At 47.4% G+C, this 22,416-nt stretch overlaps 1 protein-coding gene across 2 annotated transcripts in view; it reads right to left on the minus strand.

The window, feature by feature from the left end:
* Nucleotides 1–2,324: 2,324 nt before the first annotated feature.
* SHISA9 (shisa family member 9) overlaps nucleotides 2,325–22,416 on the minus strand; it is a 263,802-nt gene continuing 243,710 nt past the window's right edge. The window contains exon 4 of one of the 2 annotated variants that reach the window (XM_032460766.1): nucleotides 2,325–2,777. In XM_032460766.1, the coding sequence (XP_032316657.1) occupies nucleotides 2,398–2,777 (380 nt within the window). In that variant the 3' untranslated portion in view covers nucleotides 2,325–2,397. Of the gene's footprint in view, nucleotides 2,936–22,416 lie in introns of both variants that reach the window. The other variant, XM_032460765.1, reaches the window with a different exon arrangement.

Here is a 22,416-nt window from a genome sequence, read left to right on the forward strand (position 1 = left end):
GAGAGAAGAGAAAGGAGGGGAGCAAATGTCAGGCTCCGGGTTCAAACCCTTCCACAGGCAGCAGTCTGCGGCTTGAATTTAACAGTCGCTGCATTGTTGCCTTTACACTTGTTTTATTATTACTATTTATCGTGACTGATACTGGTTTTCCATTTGTGATAATGGCAGGAAGTTCTCCTTTCAGAAGTTAAACATATTAAGAATGTATCAATTTAGATACAAGTACGGTGACAGTGATACACAGGGATACCAAAAGTGTGTTGCAGGCACACGGATAACTAACGTCAGGGAAACACTGACCAAGCCCAGTGGCGTTTCCTCCACGGTGAGGGGCACTGGGATACAGCCAAGAGGCTGAGGCAGCGGGCGCTAAACCTGCCATCCCTGCTCAGTCCAGCACAGAGCCTCGTTGTAAGTGGCATCTTCCAGAGGCTCTTCTCTGCACAGGATCATTGTTTTTCAAAGGGCAGGAATTTTGCTATTTCAAAAAGTTTGAAAAGCTCGATCTCACTCCAATTGCCCACATTTCAGATGGGAGACTAAAGCCTAGAGAAATAAAATGCGCTCTCAATAGCCCCAGATCAGCCGGGAGTGAAAATGAGAATAAACAACTGGTTTCCCTGATCTCACGGCGTCAGAGTGGGGAGACCAGAAGGCAGAACGCTGAAGTCCAGCAGGCCAGGAAGGGTCTTGTTGGACCAGACCACGTGCAGCTTCTGACACCACAGAGCTAGGGGTCTCTCCGAGGTTCCTGTTCATTAAGCTAAGCTTTTTTAGGGGCCGGTTGAAAACTTCTCACCTTAAATGAAAATCTTTTCTCTGTCAACTCCCCTCATTGGGCTTCCCCTAAACGAATCAAACTAGTAAGGAAAATTGTCTTTGTGGGAACCCCCAAGGGCTAGGAGAACCAACCTGAATGACAACCTCAGGGAATCGTAGATACGGGGATGAACGCATTGCAGCACCTGGGGTGGGGGGGTTGGCGGGACCGTGGGAGTTAGGGGACCCAGCAATGTTCGATCGGTTTGGAAAGCAAGAAAATGGTGGGGCGCGGGGGAGTTTTGACGGTGTGGGAGGGAGGGAGGTCGTGGTCTTTGCAAGTCGCAGTAGCCCCCTCAGAGAGTGTGATGGGTTGGGCTCACCAACAAAGGGAGGGTGGAAACATCTTCTACCACTGCAGAAAAAACAGGAGGGAGGAAGGCGAAAAGAACACACGTTGCACTTGGGAAACAAGACTGTCATTCAACAGTGACACATTGAAGGCACCACCCACGCTTATGACATTTTCAGTTCAAAGCAGTTGAAATTCGGCAGCGGCAGCAGCAACAGGCTGAAGGGGGGAGGGAGGTGGGGATAGACAGTGAATGGAGGACTGGTTCCTGTGTCTGTTTCTTGTCTCGGAGGCCAGATGGGAAACGCCAGAAATCAGAGGCTCTGGGTCCCCTTCCCACCTCTTGCCAACGTTTCAGCTGTGAATTCTTTTTCTTTGCTTTTCAATTCATGTCGTTGTTGATTTCCTTAAGTCTTGAAGATGCTGGACAAAAATTAATCTGCTGTTTTGTCTGTTTTGTAGTGGGATTATATTTTCTTTTAAAAAAATGTTAGTTAAGACTCTCTGGACCCTCTCCCCGCCATGAAAGCTTACCCCTCCCATTTCCATGGTCACGGTCTTTTTGGGAGTTCTCTAAAATGTTCTTTCTTCCCCATCACTGTCGGTGGGTTCAGGGTCTATTCATTTTTTGTGTGAGTTTGTGTGTGTGTTGTTTTTTGCTTCCAACATTGATGATATGAAAGGTCCTGTAAATAGCATGGTTGGGGTCCGGTTACTGTCTCACTGCTCATCCAAATTTTATGCCCACCTCACTACTTCCTGGGATGAGAAAACGCTCATCACGGGTCCAGAGTTTCCTCCGCAAACATTTCCTCTTCTCAACACCCCCTCATCCTCCCACCTTGGCTTTTCTGCCCAGAAACAGACAAGGCGTGGTAAATGGTATATGTGCTCAAAGGGACAATTTCTCTAAATTGTGCTACTGTGATTTTTTTTCACCGTGGGTTTCAGTTTCAAGTGAGGAGGACAAGAAAAGTCAGCCCCACGGTTTGGGCACGTCGAGTCGGCCCCCTGGACCCCAAAGTCGAAAGAGGGTGTCGTGGCGTCCCCTCCGCTGTATTGCTCCGGTCTTGCTCAGCTGCCCGCCGACCCGTGCTTGGCGTGACCCGGGGAAAGCATGACTCCATGTCGCCGGTAGGTTTGCCATCGGTTGGTGTGGAGAGTGAGTGTGGGTGGGTGTGCGGCCGGGGGACGGGGAGGGTGTGGGCCGGGATTTTTTTTTTTTTTTTTTTTTTTTGCCTCTCTCGGTTGAGTGTGGTCTCCAGGATGTCCCCTGGGGTGACAGCTCAGACCGTCACTTCTGTTTTGCTGTTGGTGATGAAGTATGGCTGTGGGGGTGGGTAGTGCTGGGGGCGAGTCCCCAAGGGGTCGCTGGAGCCCGACTCGGCCACGCCAAGCTTGCCCTTGTTCCCGTAACCCTGCCGCCGGAGGGACTGATCCTTGGGGTCCCAGCTCTTAAAGTTGGCGGTGGAGTTGTAGGCCAGGGGGTGGGGGGGAGTCTTGTTGGTGCGAGACTTCTGTCCATTCTGCTTGGCGGGGCCGTGCTCGGGACTGAAGGTCCGCGGCTCGTCCTCCACTCTCACGGGATGCAGGGGCAGGTTCCCCTTGGCCGCCAGCTCGGCCAGGTGCCGGCGCTTGGAGTAGAAGTCGTCGTTTACCTTGTCCGCTGTACGGTGGGTCGGGCAGGGAGGGGGACGAAGAAGGGAAGGAGAGAGCAGAGACAGAGAGAAAGGAGAGAGAGACAGTTAGGGACCAGCAGGTCAACCCAAGAACAGCATCTAAGTGGGCCAACAGTCCAGACGAGACACACACTAGAAACTCCACCTGGAACAGACAGAAGGAAGGAGGACAGGGTCATATTCTCTCCACACAAGAGCAGGACCAAGAAGGCGGGCGAGGGCATCCCCAGAGGAATCTCTAGGTCCCCTCCTTAAATCCTTCTTCTCTCTCGCACCTAGCACTCCTCCATCCTCGCCTTTCTTACAAAATGCAAATATTGTCTCATTACGAAAAGGATGCATCCTCATTACAGAAAATACAGAATGTGTTGAGAAATATTCCTCTCTATCAGCCACCGCTCGAGACAGCTGATGTCAACACTTGGCTGCATTTTCTCCAGGTTTTCTCAATAAACAGAGTTTCATTTGGGGTTTGTATTAGTGCCTTGGTTTGCTTTTGTTTTTGCTTTTACCTGTGTTCACCTCCCAGCTCTGCCACCTACTAGTGGTGTAACTTTGGCTAAATAACTTTCATTACCGTTGGGTTCTGCATAAAGACAGCAGTGACAATAAAAAAAGCATATTTCGTAGGATTGCATGGGGGGTAAGTGATATGACGTATGTAATGTGCTGAGATGTTAGCACCACCATTATCATCATTATCATTATAAATAACTGTTGAGTTTCTCATTGCAACATTCTAGCAAGAAATTCTTCACATTGTTATAAGTTGCCAGCAAACAGCATTCCAACACCTACGTGATATTTCAGTGAGTGGAGCAACAGAAATTAGTCAGTCGTCAGGCTGATGAGCATTCAAGCTGCGTCAATACATTGCCGATACGAATAAAGCCGAGATGAGAATCTCCTCGACCAAAGCTCTCTTTGTAGTTAGAATCTTGGATGTAGCATAATTCTAAAAATACTTTCAAATCTATACCAGAGAATGGGAAACTATAGCCCATGGGTCAGTCTAGCCACCACCTGTTTTTGTACTTGAAGTTTGACCTGAACGCTGCCATGCGCATTCTCTTCCCTGTTGTCTGTGGCTGCTTTTGCTCTGCAACGGTACATTTGAGTTCTTGTGGCAGAAACTGCACGGCCCACAGAACGTGAATATTTACTATCCAGCCTTCAAATGGATTATCAGAAGTGGAATTACTTGGCCAAAGGGTGTAAACATTATTCAGGCCCTTTATACATATTGCCAGCTCTGCTACAAAAGCATTATGCCAATTTCCACTTCATTCGCCACACGCTAGAGCACGGAGTGACTTCCTTTCCCTTCCTTCCTTCCTTCCTTCCTTCCTTCCTTCCTTCCTTCCTTCCTTCCTTCCTTCCTTCCTTCCTTCCTTCCTGTCTTTCTTTTCCGTTCCTTTTCTTTTCCTTCTTTCCTTTCTTTCTTTCCCTTTCTTCCTCCTTTCTCAATTTATCTGATACTTTCCTGAGCCTTTCTTTTCTTTTATTTTCCCTCACCATTCTTTTAGTAGAAGATTTCCTATACTTGCAAAATTAATTTTAGTGATAAACCTTTGAACTGCCATCCCCCAGGAGTCCGGAAATATTTGCTGCTCTTTTATGCACATTTCCAGCACCCCTCACTGTTTACATGTGTGAATTTATGTAAATCCCAGGAGGTCACTGCCCTTCCATGTTTCTTTTCTCATTTGATCCTTTCAACAACCACAAGAGGTAGGCAAGATGGGGACTATAACCTCTGCTCGACGGATTAGGAAACTGGCGAGCGGAGGCAGGATGGAACGATTTCGCTGCCATCACCCACAGCCAGTGGGTGAGCCAGGGTGGAGCCTAACTCCAGTCGACATGATTTGATGCTTTCGAAAGGCCGTAGAGGGAAAAGCTTTGTTTTCAGGAGTGAGTGGGCAAATCTGCCCCTACTTGCCCGCTCTGTGTCCAGGGCAGACATCACTCTTTGATCACAGCGCTGTTTCCTAGCAAGGTTGGCCTCTGCTGAGACTCCCCAACACAACAGCCCAGCAAGCCACATGGAACTTTCCATGCTTAATGCAGTTTCAGTTGGGTTTCTGTCCCTGTTAATGTAAACAGCCTTGAATAATGCAATCTTTCAAAAGAAAGTCCCCCCGTCCTTCCATTCTAGAGCCGTCTGAAGATACAGAATATCAGTGCCAAGAGGAACTATGGAATAGCTCCCGACGTGGGAAGACCACACATTCCCGAATTACGATGCACTGCTTAAGGTGGCATGAGTTACATTCAAGCCGATGTTAGAATCATATCTTTCTGCCTTCCAGAGGTCAGTTCAAGGTTTCCAGTGTGACGATGTTTCAACAGAAGAACGCTCTGACATTCACCCTTGGACTTCAAAGTTCATGTACCCAGCTCCCTCCAGGACAGATGCACTGGGATCTCTCACTCAAGGGGGCCAAGCCTGAATCCATCAACATCACTCACTTCTGTTCTCCAGACTCGCCCTTCCCTCCTGTGGGAACACCAACTCTCTAGTCACTGGAGCCGGAAACATGGGAGCAGTGGCCTGACGTCATCCTCCTCATTCCCCCAAGGACAACTGCCAACCTACGGGTCCTTCCTGCCATATCTACCAAAGGCTTCCAGAACCTATCCCACGTCTCCTCCCTGCTTTGAACACTACTCCACTTCCACCACCAAACTGGCCCCCCTCCCTCGAGTTTCACCTCCCTCAGTCCAAAGGCATACTTCTAAAATGCAAAACTGACCATGTCACCCATCTACCAAAACCCCTCCGAGCAATTTTGTTCAGTCATTTAGTGATGCGTCAAATGGGTATGGGCCAGGTGATAGATACTGGAAATCTGAGGAAGAATCAGAAACAGACAAGGTCCCCGTCCTCGTGAGGGGGACCTTCTACTAGGGAGGGACAGAATGTGACCAAATAATCCCCTAAGTCACAGAAAAGGAGACCTACCGTTAGTGCCGTGAACTATCCTGTCTTATGAGTATTTATAACGAGGTCTCTGAGCTGGGCTGGAGAACCAGATGCCAGAGCTGAGGTGTCTCCCCTCTTCATTTACACAGGTGCTCTGTTAATTCATCTTTCAAGACTACGCTAAGGTGTTACTTCCTGATCTCCCCACTCCCGGCTCCCTCAGCAATCTCGGCTCTATCATAGCACTGACTCTGCCGTCTTCTAATTTTCCACTTTCACATCTATGGGCTCTCACTGGACTGTGAGGGCTTTGAGAGCAGGAACCTAATCTTTCCATCTGTGTGGCTCGGTGGTTCTCCATCCTGGCAGCGCACAGGAACTGCAGGAGAGAGCTGTGACAGCATTCAGACTCCTGGATCCCTCCCCCAAACAATTTAATCAGAATCTCTGCGGATGTGGCCCAGACACAGGTTTCTCTTTAAGCTTCCCGGGGTGATTCTAATGTACAGCCAGAGTTGAGAACCACAGGTACAGCCCTGGCGTCTAGCATGGTGCCTGCAAAATAGTTTTTTTTTTTGGGGGGGGTGAGAATTAAAAACAAGTGACTTCCCATCTTACTCCGGCTAATCCCACCTGCCTCCCTGCTCAGGCACCCCTCCCTTCCAGGGAGTCTGACAAGGTCAGGTCCCTCCATAACAGGCCCTTCTCCAGGGCATGGATCAGAGCTGCCTTTTTCCTCTGTTTACGTAGTTCGTTCATTACTGTCTCTCTCTCCCACTAGAGTTCCAAGAAAGTGAGGCCAGGTCTGATTTTTGCCCACCATTGCATGAGCAATGTCCAGCCTAGTTCCTGGCAGATATTAGGTACCCAATAAATACTCAGTGAATAAACTATGCACAAAATACAAAGCACAGAGACTATCAGGACCATAGTAGGAGTGGAAGCTCCTTTCCCCCTTTCAGTCTCTTACTGAATGTCGCTCGCCCTCACTATGTGCCCCGGCGTGATCCAGAAGCCATTCATTCCCACATTCCTCTTTCTAGATGATGGACTAGTCTTAGGTCAGCTCAGAGCAGGGGCTGCAATTGAGGGTCCCTGTTTCTGACAAACAAAGGACATTGATTATGACGTTGGTGTCCCAACAAAAAAGTTCTAAAGAAAGAGAGTCACAGGCATTCAACTCTTGCCATATCAGAGTGGGTAGAGGGAGAGGCCCCCTCGTGAAGAGGAATCATGAAGTCCCTCGTGGAGAATCTACAACCTGCTCCACAGCCAACCCTGAACTGGTCCCTTAGTGAACGTGGCACTGGGCACCCCCAGAGATTGATACCTGGGGTAGGGGTGGAGTAGACAGAGAAATCTATAGACTCTGGAATCGGACAGACCTGAGTTTACAAGGCCTCAGGAAGGTCACATATCTCTTAGACCTCTAGTTCCTTTGGTGTAAAATGGGGATAATATTGCTACTCTCAGGTTTACTGTGAGGAATAAATTACATGAGACATATAAGCTTTATAGCAGCAATTCTGAAAGAGAGTTAACTATTCAGTACATATATTTTGTCTGTCTCCTGGCTTATGAAATAGGCACTGGATTAAATCCAGCAGACATTTACTGAGCACTCACTCTGTGCCAGACAACCTGCTAAGCACAAAAGAGGCACTTATCCAAACCAAGCATCCTTCATTCCTGCCTTCCTAGCTCCCCTCCACCTGCCATGCATGTTGAGTGCCTAGTTTTTTCCCTAGGAGATGACCTAAGAAGGGACTTGATCTGTTTGGGATGAGGGGCTGCTGAGGGAAGGCATCCTTGAGGATGCTCTTTTAGTTGTAATCTGAAGGTGAAGGGCAGCAGAAACAGCATGCTGGCGAGGGCACCCAGGGTGTACTGCAAAATGGCCATGAAACTCTGCAGTTCCCTCCATCAAGAGGCGGAGTCTGTTTCACCATCCCTTGAATGTGGCCTGACCTTGTGATTGGCTTTAACCAGTAAACTACAGCAGAAGGGATGTCAGGCACAACCCAAGCCTGGGCTTTTAGAAGTACTTCAGCTTCTGCTATCAGGCTCTTGGAACCCTGCCTCCATGCAAAGAAGGAAGACCAGGTTAGCCTCCCGAAAGATGAGAACCATGCAGTCCAGTTGCCCATGTACACCAAAGCCAACAGCAGCCTGCTATCTGCCAGATGCCAACTGCAGCCATCCTAGACCGTACATCCATTAGCCCACTTGCCAACTGACCACAGATACTCAGTAAGTCTGGCCAAGAACAGCCAATCCAGCCAAAACATGAAGAAATGCCCAGCTGACCCAGAACCACAATCCTAGTAAGCAGTTGCTATGTCAAGACACTAATTTTGGGGGGTAACTTGTTACACAGCAGTAGATAACTGATACAGACCAACATTTGCAAAAGCCCTGAGGTGGGAAGTAGCATGGTAGTTTGAAAAAACTGGAAGGGTATCTATGTAGAAAGCAAAGAAAACAAGGGTTATCAGATCATCTAATGTCCTGAAGGCAGGGTTATGTCATTCACATCTATTTATTTGTCTGACCAATCTTCCCTCCACAAGACTCTGAGGTGTTGTAGCCAAGTGCAGAACAGGAACAGACTTAATTGCCTGGGGCATGAAAGTGTCCTTCAGAGAGTTATTTTCAAGATTATTTCAACAAGGATGTGTTTGGTGGTTAGGTGGGTGAACTGTTCCCTTAACCAGGAAATGCAATTTTTGTGAAATCCTCTTTCTGGTCCCCTCCAATTTAGATACAGAGGATGGGGAAGAAATACTTAACCTGGCCACTCTTGGCTTTGTGCGTTGTGGTTCCTGTCTTAGTATATGAACAAGTTGCTTGTGAAAGAAATCACAGATTCATTGAACAGCCTTGTAGGCCCCATTAAATAAATGTATTAACCTAATCAGCCTGGGTACCTCGTGGGCAGATGGCTGACAAGTCGACCAGGAAACAGATTGTGTGAAGCTTTCGACAACACTAGTCCTCTCTAGTTTGATTTTTCTTCATTTCAAAAGAGGAAGAAAGAATGAAAAAGGTGCTTCCCTTCCAACAAGCCTAATTGCCTTGAAGGAACCAAGTCTTTAGAATTAAACTGAACCGTCCCCCATCTGTCTCTCTCTTAATTAGCAGCAGACACTTGTACAGGTGCAGGGCGGGATGGCACCTCGCCTCTGTGCAGATGGAGAGACTCAAGGTAGTAACCAGTTTTCCAAACAAGCTGCACAGCTGAGGGTCTCGGCAGGTGGCCTCCCACCTACCTTCTCTCCTTGGGCCAAAGATATCTTAAGGAGGGGGTTCCTACAGCCCATTCTCACTTGGTGATGATCTCGGGTCTCAGGTGATGGATTGCGCCTGGTAAGCAATGCCCCAACCTAAGCTTTCACCCATTCCTCGTTTGTCCCTCCCTTTGGTCCCAGAGTATGCTGAAATGGAGATTGATGTCCACAGGGCCGTGCTCCCTCTGCAGGCTCTAGTGGAGGATCCTTTCTTGCCTCTTCTAGCTTCTGGTGGTTGCGGTAGTCCTGGCATTCCTTACCGGTAGCTGCCTCTCGAGTCCCTGCCTCTGACTTCGTGTGGCCCTCCTTTCCATGTGTGTCTACATGTCCAAATTCCCCTCTTCTTAGAAGGACACCAGTCATTGGATTTAGGACCCATGTGAATCCAGTATGACCTCGTTTTAACTTGGTTACATCTGCAAAGACCCTGTTACCAAGTGTGGTCACATTCTGGGGTTCTGAGTGGATTTGGTAGGGGGAGATGCTATGCAACCCAGTATGCACAAGATTCCTCTCTGTTCCTGAACACATCAAGCTTTTCACCATCTCAGAGCCACTGGACCTGGCCCCTGCAGTTCTCACTGCCACAATGCCCTTCTTTTTGGTTGCATCTCTGGCCCTTCTGGTCGTCTGGTTCTCGGATCAAAGGTCAATTCTTCAGAAAAATCCCTTCTATTGAGACCATCAGGAGAGATTCCCCCATCCCCAGCTGCTTTCATCACCTCTCCCTGTTTTAATATGAAAATATCTCCATCATTATCTGCAATTATCTTTCTTAGTTACTTGTGTGTTGTCTGTCTCCCTTGACAAGAGTATAAGCCCCGATTAGGTTAGAGATCATATCTGCTCTGCTCCTTCCTGTATCCCCAGCATCTAGCCCAGCACCGGGCACATAGCAGGGTGCAACTATACACATCTGATAAAAGAAGAAAAGCAACAGAGGTATTTCAATTCCAATGACATTCTCTCAAATATTAGAAATGGGCAGGATGTGTCATCTTCTGGTCATCTAGTCTGTGGTAGTTAATTTTATGTGTCCACTTGACTGGTCCATGGGGTGTCCAGATTAAATATGATTTCTGGGTCTGTATGAGATTAACATATAAATCAGTGGATGCAGCAAGTACACCAACCTTTCCCATCTAGGCGGGCATCAACCTAATTTGTTAAGGGACTGACTACAACCAAAAGCAGAGGAAGGGAGGATCCGTGTCCTTCCCTGCCTGCCTGCCGCCCGAACTGGGACATTGGTCTTCTCCTGCCCTTGAACTGGGATTTACAACATCGGCTCCCTTGGTTCTCAGGCCTTCAGACTTGGACCGGGACTACGCCACCGGCCTCCTGGGTTTCCAGCTTGCAGGTAAAAAATAGTCTGTGGGACTTCTCAGCCTCCATAATTGCATGAATCAATTCCTTGTAATAAATAAATACATATATATACACACACACATATATAGTATCCTACGTGTATAATGTATCCTACTTATGTACAATATATATATCCTATGTATCTATCACACAGATGTAATCAAGTTAAAATGAGGTCATACTGAATTAATGTGGATCCCAACCCAATGACGGGTGTCCATATATGAGTAAAGAAATTTGGACACATAGACACACACAGAGGAGGGCCATGTGAAATTAGAGGCAGAGACCGGAATGATGTAGCTACAAGGCAAAGACTGCCAAGGATTGCCACATCCACCAGAAGCTATATATATAATACACACATATATAAGAATACAAATCTCCAATTGGTTCTGTTTCTCTGAGTAACACATAGTCCACATCACCAAAAGCTAAGTGGCCTGTGCTTTACAGGGACAGAGTGCCTGGAGCTTCTGATGCTGCTAAGCTCCATACCCCTGGCTGAAAACCAGCAGAGGCGTGGGTGTTGTCCAGCAGTGGCAGCTCCGGGGAGGGACCATGAAGTCAGGTTCAGGAAGCAGGGATCGGTTAAGGAGGCCCCCTGGCTGTGGTGACACGCCTCCTCTCCCGGCCCCCGCAGCGGGCAGCTCAGTACAGGAGCACCTTTACTAAGTGCGTGCTTTGTTCCAGGCACCTGGCTAGGAAGCTGACATCTGTCATCCCCTTTACTACTCAGTCTCCTAACGAGGTAGGTGCTGTCATTGGTCTCACTTTATAAATGGGGAAACTGATGACAGAGAGCTTTAGCAACATGTGCAAGTGACAGCACTGGGATCCGAACCCAGGACTCCAGGCTGAATCCCAAGTATCCCGGAATTTATGAATCGGTGATGACAGCCCTCGCCATTTAGTCAACCATCTGCCTGCCTTATAGAAGAAGCTTTTGTTTCTGCCACAAGTTCCTATCTGCAGGAAACTACTCCCTCCCAAACTAAAGAAAATGGAGGACAGAGTGGGAATTATACAGAGAAAGCACTTTCCTTGATTCTTTCTCTCAAAACATCAGGGATTGAGATACACGTGTAAATATCTTACTCACAAAGAGGAGACATCAGAATGTCACAACTGGAAATTTCCCCTGAAAGCAAAATAGGTTTGCCTTTTTATGCCTTAAGGTGGAGCAGGAGAAGGGAGCTGGGACGTAGGGAGACTGTCTCTGCCCGGTCCTGGGTCTCCCAGAACTCCGGGTTGGCTGTGACACTGAGGTGCCCTGGCATTGGCTGGAGTGCTGGACAGTCACCAATCAAAAGTGGCTTCCTGTCTCTGAGCTGGGTTAGATAAGGAGCTAAATGCTTCTCTAGAACCAAGAGGAACCTGAGGCTTCCTCACTGCTCCAGCCCAGGCACCGTCAAGGTGCCTTCCACGTTTCATCTCACTTACTTGGCTCCCTGCCCCAGCCTGAGCCAATGAGGTGGACGTGGTTGCCTGGGCTCTTCATGCTACATCACCCCGATTCCTTCTGTGACAATGTAGGGTGATCCCATTTGGAGACATTAACCCATATTTCTTTGCCCTGCGCTTCCACTGTCTCCTCCCCCACTCAGAGCAGCAGTCACTTTGGATAATGACAGAGTATTCATGTTGCTTTTGAATCCTACACTGAGCTCTCAACAGCCAGAGTAGAGTCTTGGAAGGCGAGACTTCAGCACTAAGATCTGAGAATGTTGAGAGAGCAAGAAGGATTAGTGAGGTCGAGAGCTTGGAGGCTTCGGTGCACCAGGTTTATACAGCAGATGGCGGAGTCTGGAAGAAGTCACACTGCTTTTTTTTGTGACTGTAAAATCTTCCTTACAAGATGGTGGGAAAGAGCATATGAGCTTTGAGAGCAGATGTATCTGTGTTCAAATCCCAACTCTCTCACTTATCAGCTGGAAACCCTGAGCAAGCGACCTAAGTTCTCAAAACTTCACCAATAACACTGGAAAGGAAAGAGCAGTGCCTGTGCGGCAGCGAGTTGAGGGTGTCCGAGAGAATCACGTAAAGTACTTCACATGCTGTAAAGTGCCAGGGTCCTTGCTCCACAGTAAGTATTCAACGATGGTAGGTGCTATTGCTGTCATTGTCAGAAGATAAAAAGAACATAAAATGAGAATAAGAAGACCTACTTTGCAGAGTGCAGCAGAGAGGTAAGCAAGACACGGCGTGAAAGCGAAGCTACTATGCATGGCACATAGTAGGGCTCCTTAAACGTGTACCCAACCTGAGAAGATACTGTAAAAGTCTGCTGCTTGTCTCCCAGATCTCTTGTCCCTTTTACTCTTGGGCACATGGCCACTCAGCCCTGAGCTAGACTTCTCCAGCCTTCTGGGAAGCTAAATTTGGCCATGTGGCTGATCTCACACCAATGGAATGTGAGCAAAAGTGATGCATCCAATTTCCACTTCACCTTACCTGCTTAAAAGAAAATTGGTTGCCCTGGATGTCCTCTCTCCCCCTTCCCATAGGCTTTAACAGCAACCAACTTTAACAATGCAGATGAGGGCAATACAGTGCCAGGTGGGATAGCAACAATGCTGGAAGAACCTGGGTCCCTGAGTGACGGCTTGGAGTGGAGCTGCCCTGCCCACCCAGACCACTCCCTTTGGGACTGTTGCCCGAGAGAGGAGTACACTTCTTTCTCTTAAGCCACTGTATTTTGGGGGCCTTTTGGTTCACTAGGACAGTGTTTACTTTTGATTTATATAGGAATGTTTTCTGGGTCCCTACTTTTTTTCTCTCCATCACAAGCTGAATTAAAAAAGTAAAAGGGGGAACAGTTCATGTTAGAAAAAAAATACCCAAGTATGAACATCCCTCTTACGACTGCTTTGCTGCATCCCATAGATTTTGCATGATTGTATTTTCATTGTCATTTGTCTTAAGGTATTTTTTAATTTCTTCTTTGATTTCATTGTTGACCCATTGGCTTTTTAGTAGTCTGTTCTTTAGTAGCCCATGTTTAGTCTCCACCTTTTTTCTCATTTGTTTTTCTGTGGTTGATTTCTACTTTCATGCCATTGTGCCCAGAAAAGATGCTTGAAATAATTTCTATCCTCTTAAATTTGTTGAGGCTTATTTTGTGCCTGAGAATGTGTCTATCCTAGAGAATGTTCCATGAGCACTTGAAAAGAATGTATGTTCTGTTCTGGGGGGATGTAATGTTTCTACTGCAGAGCACAGGGAACTCTATTCAATGTCTTGTAGTAACCTATAATGAAAAAGAATATGAAAAGGAATCTATGTATGTATATGTATGACTGAGACATTATGCTGTGCACCAGAATTGGACACTGTGTGATAAACTGACTATACTTCAATTTAAAAAATAGCCAAGTGCTTCTCTCTTCTTTTGAAATACGTGGTCTAAGTCTGCACAGGCTCCCGGGGCTATCTCAGTAGGCAGAAACAAGGAAGGCAGGGGAAAAGCTGAGCTTCCCAGGCAGGAAGGGGCCGGGGAGGAGACGGGAAGGTTTGTCTTTATGGAAAATGAGCCCCGTTTCACCTGGTTCTGGGCCTTGTGGCAGAGACACAAGGAAGGAGAAATCACATTTGAATCAGGTTCGAATGAAGCTCAGGACTCCTGGCTGTTCCTACAGGGCCCCATATCTTTCCTGAAGCCATATCTCTCTAAGAGAGAAAATTGCAGAGGGGAGTCCAGGAGCCTGGTCTTTTTTTGTCTCAGCCCTGAGGGCTCCCAAGAGGAGGCACTGCTGCCTTTGCTGGTGAGGATTCTGAAACTGCCCGGCTTGGGCTTTGCACCAAAGCTGTCCAGTTGTACCATCAGGCCCTCTGTTGTGGCTGCAGGGGGCCCTCTGTGAATGTCTCGCTGCCAATAGACCTATGAACCCTCAGGCTCTCTGCCTCTTCCCTTAGGCAGTCCTGATGGGCACTCATCACTTTCTGAAAGTCTATTGAAGATGGATGGACTCATGCTGCATCCGTGGCCAACCACAACGCCCCCTGGATGGAAATTGTGCATTCATCCACCACCCTTCCAGGCATCCTGCATTGCTGCTTCATAGATGAAGACATTTCTTTTCAGAAATCCATTGCACGGTTTGTCTTATGATCAGCCTCCTGGCTGGTGAAATTTTATACAACTAGTGGGTTTTTTAAAGGAAGGAAATAAAGGTTAACTATTTCTAATCCTACATACTTCCTTCCAATTTGCTATAGCAAAGGACCATCTCCAAGTAGATAATGATAAGATTTGGGACCCTGTGTTAGACTAACTGATGAATGATCTCAATTCTTCCCCATCCCCTGTATTCACACTCTTTTTCTGTGACTTTGAAACTCACCCTCAAAAAGGATGATCTTGTTTCCCCACCACTGGGTTCTGAGTTCTTCCACATGATTATGAAGGTAGCAGACATGACACAAACATAAGTTTGAAAAGTGCTTGCTGGCATTTGGTTGCTCCCTTCCACCTCTTCCCCCATCATGAGAATGTGTGTAGGCTACCCTCTCTGAGGATGGAAGACACCTGGAGCAGAGCTAAGTCACCCCAGTCATCCCAGCTAAAACCAGCCTACATCAGCCAACACCCAGCCAACCTCCAAATATATGGGTGAACTCAGCTGAGACTAGAAGAACTTCCCACATCAGCATAAATCACTGGCACAGAGACCCCTCCCCATCTCAATAAATGCTGAGCTAAATAATTTTAAGTCACAAGATTTGAGGTTGTTTGTTATGCAACATTATTGTGACAAGAGATAACTGCTACAAATGCCAATCATTCACTCAACCTAGTCTTCGAAAGAGCCCCAGTTTCAAGGTAGGGATCCATGCCTCCTCTACTCTTAATCCACATGGCTTGGATGACATACTCCTCCACTCCCTCACCCGCTAGCCATTCCCCGGTGGCCACAAACAATCCATTTCCCTGCCTTCACCATAACAATTTGTTCAGAGGTGGCCACGTGACAAGGCAAGCCAATCAGTATGAAGCCTGAGATCTTTACTTACAGAGACAGAGCAGCCAATGACATCAATGATCCCACCTTCCATTTATAGGAGAGGCAACTGGAGCCCAAGGACACCCAACAGAGCAGAATCAGCACTGGATCTAAACACAGGTCTCCTGACTTCCACCTGGTTGATGTTTCTGCTCTTTCCCAGTGCCTCTTCAGAAAAGACAACAGGATTCCCTTCAAATGCTATGCTTAACTTCATTTAATAACTTCTTAATAAAATGTATGTTGAGTGTTTTCTATAGGATGGGGGCACCATGCAAGATTCTGTGAAGTTTAGCATGAATGGTATCTAGCTGGCTTAGCCTCATAGGGACATACTTCCAAACGAGTAAACTATTTTTTGCAATCTTGCTGTAGTGACATTTTCTGCAAAGCAGAGAACTCCTTCCACTGGCTCATGTCCTATGAGTTCCCAAGGATGCTCATCAAAACTCCAGTGCTTGCTGTGCGCTTTTCAAAAGAGGCTGAGCTCGGGAGCTGGTAGGATTTGATTTTTATTAAAAAAAAAAAAAAATCACCTGCTCTGTACCCTACTGCTCATCAACAAACCAATAACTGAAGTCAGAAAATTGCAAAAGCCTGAATTTCATGAAGTACTGTTTATAGGCTGCTTTTAGGTGGGTCCTTTCCCAGGCTGTATGCACTCTGACGGAATTGTAACCCAACTCCCACATCTTCTGTTGCCCTGTGCCTTCTGTAACGTCCCCTGGGTGAACATTTATCAGTGAGGTACATCAATTTTCATAGGAGAAAGAAAGAACTAGGATTTATTGAGTACCTACCAGGTACTAGACACTGTTTTAGCAATTATACCTACATTATCTCATTTAAATCCTCTTAAAGGTAGATGAGGAGACATTATCATTTTTTTTTTCATGTGACAGATGAGAACTAAGGCCCAGAGATACTGAGTAATTTGGCTGCCAAATGACTCTGCCACAGCTAAGCGGTGGCAGAGCAGGGAACCAAATCCAAGACTGTCCACCTCCAATATTCTTACCTTCCTGCTGTCGCCCTCAGATCAAACCTCAACTAAGAAAAGTTTTATTTCAACGAATGGTAGAAATCCTGTTTGGAGGAAAGCTGGCATGTGAACATTGGTGCTCTGGGCTACACTGTGTTTGTATCTAGGGTTGGGTCTGAGAAAAAGGTAGGTCCAGAATTTAGTGTACATAGAATTACCCAGGAGGTGCGTTTTAAAAATACATGTGAAATGAAAAGTGAAAAAAATGTAGAGGCCCCATGCCTGTAGGAATGGGCGGGCCCAGACTGACGTTGGTAAGAGGCATCGCTGGTGATCCTGGGTCAAGTTCTCAAGCCGTTCTTTGAGCTCTGGGACCTGGTCCTGGGTGTGATGTAATGTCTGGTGCGGCTTTCGGCAACAAGGGGGCTCAGTCCCCTTGCCTACGGAAGCTCAAAGGGCGAAACAGTGTATTTTCTTCATTGTCTTCATCAAAGGGTATTATTTACATTGTCTCGTAAAGTTACCCCCCCCAGCCTGATGGGCTGCGAACACTATCGTGGCCGCCGTTTTGAAAATGGCAGAAATGAGTCAGGATGGAAGTGGCTTGGACAAGACCACATGACCTGACTCCAGCCAGAGCCAGAGTGAGTACATCATTGCGCTGCGCCTGCGGCTTCCCCCACGTTCAGGGCTCCAGTGGGGCACTGGATTAGGTTCAAAGATTCATTTTACAAAATAAAAGATTTCCAAGACACACCTTCATATTGATTAGAAAAGTCCACTGGCTTGAGGTTGGTGTCTTCCATCCTGGCTATTAAGTAAATATGCCAGGAGTCCCCGGGGCTGGGCACGAGTGGAGCCACAGCAGCGACCCTAGGGAGCAGCTTGCCCTGGAAACCTCAGGTAGTGAAAAATGAATAGTACAAACTGGTGAAATCTGTTTGCCATTTCCTGGCAGATATGTTCCCCTCCAAGGTGAGTTACAGTGGATACAGGTGGAAGCAGGAGACTTGCATCTTCAGGGACCTAGTCCTTCTCCTTCCCAGCTACTGCTTCCTTATCCAACCTCCCCACGAGACACGCACCCCTCTGCCCATGCGCTGTGTTCCCAAAGTGGGTTCCATTCAAATCACCGGATCTGAAGACGTGAACTAGTTTTCTGGAGAGAAAAGAGATCAGACATCGAATGTGTTTGCGAAATGATTGGTTGTACAGAGTTTGACAGTTTTTGTTACCATGAGATTTTTCAGGGCTTTAATTTGCTCACCTGATAATAATACTAATAACACTGCCAGTTACACCTTCCTGTGCTGATCACTTTGGACGCGCCAGGCACTGGACCCATGTCGTACGCATTAGCTCATCTCGTCCTCACAACAACCGAGCGGGGAGGTGAGAGCGTTGTCTCCACTTTGTAGATCAGAAAAGAGGGGCTCAGAGGTGTTGAATGACTTGGAGGAGGCAAGAAGACTAACCCCATGACGGGGCCACGAGTGGAACCCAGGTGTGTCTGAGGCTAAGTGCATCACACCCCGACTGTATCTCCACTTCAAGACAGTGGCAGGGTGGGTGGTGGGGGGACATACGAACACCCAGCCTTGTCATCATGCCTTATGTAGTGTCTGGAGGTCGAGTAGGAAACACTAGGGGCAGATCAGTGACCCCAGAGGAACTTGGACCATCCCTCTCTGGGACCCCCTTTCTCCTCCCCAGACAAAGCAGCATAAATAAAGGCGCATTTAACAGAACAGTGGAAACTAGCCTGGTCTGAGTAGAAAAATAGCTTATAAGCCCTTGCTTTTGACCTGTCCTGAGATCTCTTCTAAATGCATCAGACAACAACCAGCTGATATAAAGACAGGGAGGCTGACTGCCTCTAAATGCTGTCACGGGAATCATAATGGCTTTGTTTTTCACAAGGGAAGGGAGGAAAAAAGTTTATGCCTCAAATTAGCAGGTCTGTCGTGTTCCAAATTGTTTGCATTTCTAAAAATGGACGTTGACATGTGAATGGTTATTATCTAATGCAAGACCCAAAAATCTGCCTCTCTCAAGGCAACAACTGGGTAATCAAGAGATGCTCATTAGACACATGGGTCTACAGCTCTCTCTCCCAATTCTGGAATATGGAGTGACCCCCTTCATCCCCTCTCCTCGCCCCAGGGCTCAAGTTGCTTCCGAGCCTCTGGGACCCTGGTCAGACTCCTCTTTTCAGAATCCTCAACTCACAGAAAGATGCTTGGAGACTCAATCCAAAGGTCTTAGTTCCCCAACAAGATTTTTCTCCCGCAAGTGGTTTTTATGGTCCCCAGACCAGCAGCATCCGTATCACCTGGGAGACTGTCAGTAATTTGAGTCTCCAGGACACACCCAAGGCCGAGCGAATCAGAAGTTCTGGGGTGGGGTCCAGGAATTGGGTTTTAACAACCTTCCAGGGGGCCGCTGCTACACACTTAAGTGGCCAACGTGAGACTCGCAGGTCGGTCGGCCCACAGCCGCCTCCTCCCCACGCCCATGCACACACTCGCTGCGTTCCGCGGTCTCTTCGTTATCCTCTGCTCCCTTTTCTTCTCTTCATCCTCTACCCACCCCAGTTCAGGTCACCGCCCACCTGGATGACTCCAACTCCAGCCCACCCACCCCACCTCCAGTCTCCACTTGGAAACTAGAACTATCTTCCGAGAAAGCAAAATGATCCTGCCAGCATCTTACCTAGAGCCCTGCAATGTCTTCTAACTTCTCCCAGTTCAAGGTCACTAAAGAGTTTCACCTCCACCTGCTTGGTCAGCTCTATCCTCCCGATCATCAAATCCAACAGAGCATAAGGAGTAGAGAAAGAAGAGAACTGAGTTTCCGGTCTGTTCTGGAAAAGAGCTTCTCCCGTCACAACCCAGTGGGAAATAACTTAAGCATTTGAGTCAGAAAGATATGGGTTCAAATTGCAGCTCTGCCACTTAGCTGCTCTATGTCTTTAGACAAGCAAGACCTATCTTCACTTAGACACCCATGTCCTCATCTCTAAAGGAGAGGGACAATGTGTACACAGCTGGGGCATGGGAGACTCAGTGATCCAATGACAGAAAGGGCCCAGCCCTCTGTCTGGCACAGAGCAGGGAGTTAATAAATTACAGCTACCACGTGGCCTGGCCACCCAAGCCAGTGAGCTCACAGACTCAACTGGACCAACTCCTTAACATTTTTTTTTTACTGAAGTATAGCTGATTTACAATGTTGTGTTAATTTCTGATGCACAGCGTCGTGATTCAGTTATACATATATATGTTCTTTTTCATATTCTTTTCATTATAGGCTATTACAAGTCATTGAATGTAGTTCCTTGTGCTATACAGTAGGACCTTGCTGTTTATTTTATACACAATTCCTTAACTTTTGATGCTCACCGCGGTTGCCAGGAAAGTTGAAAATAGCATCCTGTTCCCCAGAAGCCAAATCATTCCCAAGACCCAAGCCTAACAACCTGACTCTGTTTACCTCTCCCTCAGAAGGTGTGTTTTTTTCCCCCTGCATTAATTTACCTTATGTTTTGCCATTTGCCTGTGTAGCTTCTGGAGGAAAAACAACATTTCCTGGATGTCTTACCCGGGGTGGTTTCTGATAGTGACATTTTCCTTCAGGCAATGAATGTTGGGAAATGACGAGTAGTACGCTTTTCAACAACAGAGCGGAGCAGAGACACGCCATGCCAGGTGCACACGCGCGCGCACACACACACTCACATACATACACAACACCAACACACTGGAACTCAGACAGACCTGCAGGTCCACCCAACGCGGACACACGTGTGCACTGGTCACACACAGACACTCTGTGCCTTCACCGATTAACGTCAAATCCAACAACACCTGGACAAGAGGGCTAGAAAAAGCCGTACGGTACCTTTTGGTGACTTAAGTGTCGCCACTGCCCAGTCACCCTCAGAACTTCCTAAAAAAATAACAATGGAGAGATGCTGATCTGTTGGCCAGCTTCCCGTGTGCGCTGGGCCCTCACACCCAGGTGCGGCTGGCTGGCACCCCAGCTGCAGCCTCCCAGGGGGGCAGGTCTCAGGGGACCTGGGGAAGAGGGCCAGGGACCAAATGCACAACTGTGATTATGTGAACACCTCTTTCTGCAAGGCCCTGAAGCACTGTCAAGATAACACCCAACACAGGATCAAAAGAGGTTCCCTCAAAAAGGCCTAGATGTTTTCAGGGAGAGAGAGAATTCTCAGGTGGTGAATCTGGCTCTAAATTTCAACCCTCTAAGAAAGAAAGGAAAATCTGAGTTACGTGAGGTCACTCTGGCTGACAGCAACATTCAGTAGACAAGAGAGAAATTTTTATCTTTTACTGCAATCTCCCTCTTAAAAAGGGGGGCGGGGGTGCTTTATTAGCTCCAAATTCAAGGTGGGGGCAGGCTCTGCTGACTGCAGCTCTAAATGCTGGGTGATAGGCGAGGGGTGGAGAGTGCAGAGGGTGGAGATCGCCCTACCACACTGCCTGGCACCCAGTCTGTGTTTGCAAAATCCTGTTGAATGCATGAATGAATTCAAGGTTCTCCACAGAGTCACTTTTCCTAAGGAAAGGAATTCCCCTAAACGCTAAAGGGATCAGTTTTGTTATCTGAGAATCCCATAATGCCTGGAATTTTTCTTATCATAAATCGGTTTGTCTGAATTGAATTCCGTTTCAGATGTTTGGCTGAACATGGCAGCACCCTACCCCGGATTCCTGGACAGGCCTCCTCCGGAACATCGGGTTTTGCTCAAAGCGGGGCAAACCCACCCACGGGCCCGTGCAGCAGCCTCTGCCCATTGGCTGGAGGCCTGACCAATCAGCGTGCGCTCCTAGCTCGCCTGTCCTTTCTTAGGAATCTACCTGGAAAAACCAAGTCTTCAACATTTCTGCCCAATTTCCAGAGATATCAGGCTGCCAGCTGGGAGGAGACGCAGGGAACAGTTTGTGATCTGAATGATTACAGAGCACGGATCCGGCCCCATTTAAGCATTTCTGGTTGGCCTCCCAGGCGTGCCAAAGGACGCTTAAATTGCCACGTTCCCCCTGCGGATATGAACTCTACACCCTCATCACTCACAACGGAGGGGAAATTGGAATGACAGGAGACGAGTGACGAAGTTAAAATTAACTGGGACCCGCCTGGGATGACTTGGTGTTTCTTCTCCTCTGAGACAGGGTCACTGACATCTGGAAATAGTGACGTGGCCCCAGATCTTCCTGTGCAGGTGGACACAAGCCTGTTGGCGTCACTGAGTCATTGGGCCCAAGGAAGCCACCTTGTCCCCAAGTCAAATCCATCACTGTTTGCTTTTGAAGGCAGGAAACATCCAGTGGTCACCTCTGTCCCCACTACCTAAGACAGGGCTTAGCTCTGGCAAGGCAGTAACAAATTTTGTTTCATAAATCCATTGCTAATAAGGGCATTTAATAAGATGTCACACAAACTACCAAATACATAGTTAAGGTCTCCTTGTGTGCTTGGTGGCACTAGTGGACAATAGATAAATACTTCTTGGGTGAAAAATTGAACCCTTATATAAAGGGGATGAGCCTAAGGCAATGAGGAAGGGGACATGAGGGAACTTTCTGGGAGATGAAAATATTTTTTATCCTTAACAGGATATTAATTACCCTAGTGAATGTATATTTCAACAATCACACTATTGTAAAATTATGACCTGTGTATTGTACTATATATATCAATTTATACCTTGACTATCATATACTTGAAAAACGTTAGACCTCAGTTATACTCAGCAAACAAAGAAAAACAATGACTACCTTAGTAAGTTCTCCCCTACAAAAGAAGAGAATGGGCCTCTTCAATTTTTGTTTTGCCTGTTTCTGCCCTTCCGGTGCCAGAAATTGCTCTGCGGAAGACAGCATCATTCGGTGGGAGGAAGACGGCCTGAATCAGTCAACCCTGAATATGATTCTTGGCTCTTCGGGTGTGACTGTAGGGAAATTACTTAACTATACTGGGCCTCAGTTTCCCCATCTGCAAAGCATTGGGCCTGATACCTCCCTCAGAGGTGTACTG

Source organism: Camelus ferus, chromosome 18 (assembly GCF_009834535.1).
Source record: "Camelus ferus isolate YT-003-E chromosome 18, BCGSAC_Cfer_1.0, whole genome shotgun sequence".
Lineage (NCBI taxonomy): Eukaryota > Metazoa > Chordata > Mammalia > Artiodactyla > Camelidae > Camelus > Camelus ferus.